The following is a 1,956-nucleotide window of genomic DNA, read 5'->3' as shown; positions in this document are numbered from 1 at the left end:
CTGACAGCGGGGGGGTTTGGTTGGTGAGGGCTGAGGGGAGTCCGCGCGGTGAGGGGCCGCGCGCGAGCTCGACACGGGCGCGGCTTGTGTTGTGTCACCTGTCGCGCGCTGTCGGCGTCGCGCACGTCAAGAGGGGCGACCCACACCCGGCATCTTACCGCGGGGCCGCGTGCGTGCGTGCGAGCGTGCGTGTATATAAACGCCTGGCCCTGCCACTGTCCCGGTTGCAGCAGCTCGGCGCAGGCCCCTGGCACAAGCGAGGCATTGTCGCGGAATCGTGAGCGATCACGCTGGTCAGGAGCAGAGCAGGAACTTTCAGAGGTGTCTCCGCGCAGCAGCTTGGGGCTCGGAACGAACAACCATGGGGAAGGGCCGGGCACCGTGCTGCGCCAAGGTGGGGCTCAACAAGGGCTCCTGGACGCCGGAGGAGGACATGCGCCTCATCGCCTACATTCGGAAGTACGGCCACGCCAACTGGCGCGCTCTGCCCAAGCATGCAGGTACGTACGGGAACGGGAGCCCCGGCCGCCGGCGGCGCGCCGTCATGGCATGGATTCCTTCTGCACATGCATGCAGGGGACTAGGAGTTAAGCTCAGCTCTAATGGTTCTTCGATTCCATCCATAGGTTTGCTGCGGTGCGGGAAGAGCTGCCGGCTGCGTTGGATCAACTACCTCTGCCCGGACCTCAAGCGCGGCAACTTCACCGCCGAGGAGGAGGAGACCATCATCAAGCTCCACGGCTTGCTCGGCAACAAGTACGTACGGTGCAAGCAGCGTTCCGACTTCGACGAGTTCAGCTGCACACGTCCTCTGGATACATGACGTCGAGACTGATCGAGTTCCGTTTGGGTTTTGTCTCTACTAGGTGGTCCAAGATCGCGTCGTGCCTGCCGGGCCGGACGGACAACGAGATCAAGAACGTCTGGAACACGCACTTGAAGAAGCGGGTGTCGCCGGCCGGCGGCGGGGAGGACCGCGGCGCCGCCGGGTCCAAGAAGAAGAAGAACGCCGCCGCTGGCGGTGGCGCCGAGGAGCCGCTCCCGTCGCCGTCGCCGTCGCCGTCCTCGTCCACCACGACGACGACCAACTGCTCCAGCGGCGACGACTCCGGCGAGCAGCAGAGCAACACGAGCAAGGAGGAGCCGGACGACAACGAGCTGGACCTGGAGAACCTCGAGATGATGCCCATGCTCGACGACCCCACCTTCGGCTTCGACATGCTGGTGGACCCCGTGCCGCCGGCGCCGTACGGCCCGGCAGTATCCGTGTCCGTGTCGTCGCCCTGCGCCTCGTCCACGTCCCCGCCGCCGGCGCCGGCGTGCGCCCCGCCCGGCGTGGACGACCACCTGCTCGTGCTGCCGGAAATCGACATCGACCACGAGCTGTGGAGCATCATCGACGGCGACGGCGACGGCGACGGCGGCGCCTCCGCTTGCACCATGGCCGCCGCCGAGGCACCGGCACCGGCGCCGTGCGGCCAGCTGAGCAATGCGTCGCAGCCGCCGAACGGCGGCGCCAACACGAGCAGCCACGGAGCGGAGGAGGGAAAGGAGTGGTGGTTGGAGGACCTGGAGAGGGAGTTGGGCCTGTGGGGCCCCGTGGAGGACTACCAGTACCCAGTGGGCCCACATGGTCTGGTCGCTGACCACCCGGACCCGCTCACTGCCATGGTGGACGACCCAGTGTCCTGCTACTTCCAAGCGGGCCCGCCTCCGCCATGCATGCTCCAGGAACCCGGATACTCTGCTGCTGCAGTCACAAGCAGTAACCAGATGGGGTTGTGAGATATGATTATCGTCGTCGTTCATTTGTGATTTTTAGATAGCAAATAGAAATCCTCAACAAACCAGTCGTATGCCTGGCTGCCAACCATGGACACCAGCATACTTATATAATTGTACAAGTGCATAGCTCAAGAGGAGCAGAAACTCAATACGAATACGTCGATGGAACCA

At 64.4% G+C, this 1,956-nt stretch overlaps 1 protein-coding gene across 1 annotated transcript; it reads left to right on the top strand.

Annotated features, from left to right (window-relative positions):
- The first annotated feature begins 241 nt into the window (after nt 1-241).
- LOC136497430 (myb-related protein Zm1-like) lies at nt 242-1,956 on the top strand. Its single transcript, XM_066493227.1, has 3 exons — nt 242-500; nt 627-756; nt 867-1,956. Exons 1-3 carry the CDS (start codon nt 362-364, stop codon nt 1,783-1,785), a joined length of 1,188 nt encoding a protein of 395 aa, XP_066349324.1. The 5' UTR covers nt 242-361; the 3' UTR covers nt 1,786-1,956.

The sequence above is a fragment of the Miscanthus floridulus genome, chromosome 12 (assembly GCF_019320115.1).
Source record: "Miscanthus floridulus cultivar M001 chromosome 12, ASM1932011v1, whole genome shotgun sequence".
Taxonomy (NCBI): Eukaryota; Viridiplantae; Streptophyta; class Magnoliopsida; order Poales; family Poaceae; genus Miscanthus; species Miscanthus floridulus.
This window is presented reverse-complemented; position numbering and strand designations above follow the sequence as displayed.

Bases quoted from the DNA above. Each gene is read 5' to 3' on its own strand.
- LOC136497430 (XM_066493227.1), top strand. From the start codon at position 362: ATGGGGAAGGGCCGGGCACCGTGCTGCGCCAAGGTGGGGCTCAACAAG. The intron at 501-626 runs GTACGTACGGGA...TTCCATCCATAG, and splicing joins CGCTCTGCCCAAGCATGCAG to GTTTGCTGCGGTGCGGGAAG. The intron at 757-866 runs GTACGTACGGTG...TGTCTCTACTAG, and splicing joins CACGGCTTGCTCGGCAACAA to GTGGTCCAAGATCGCGTCGT.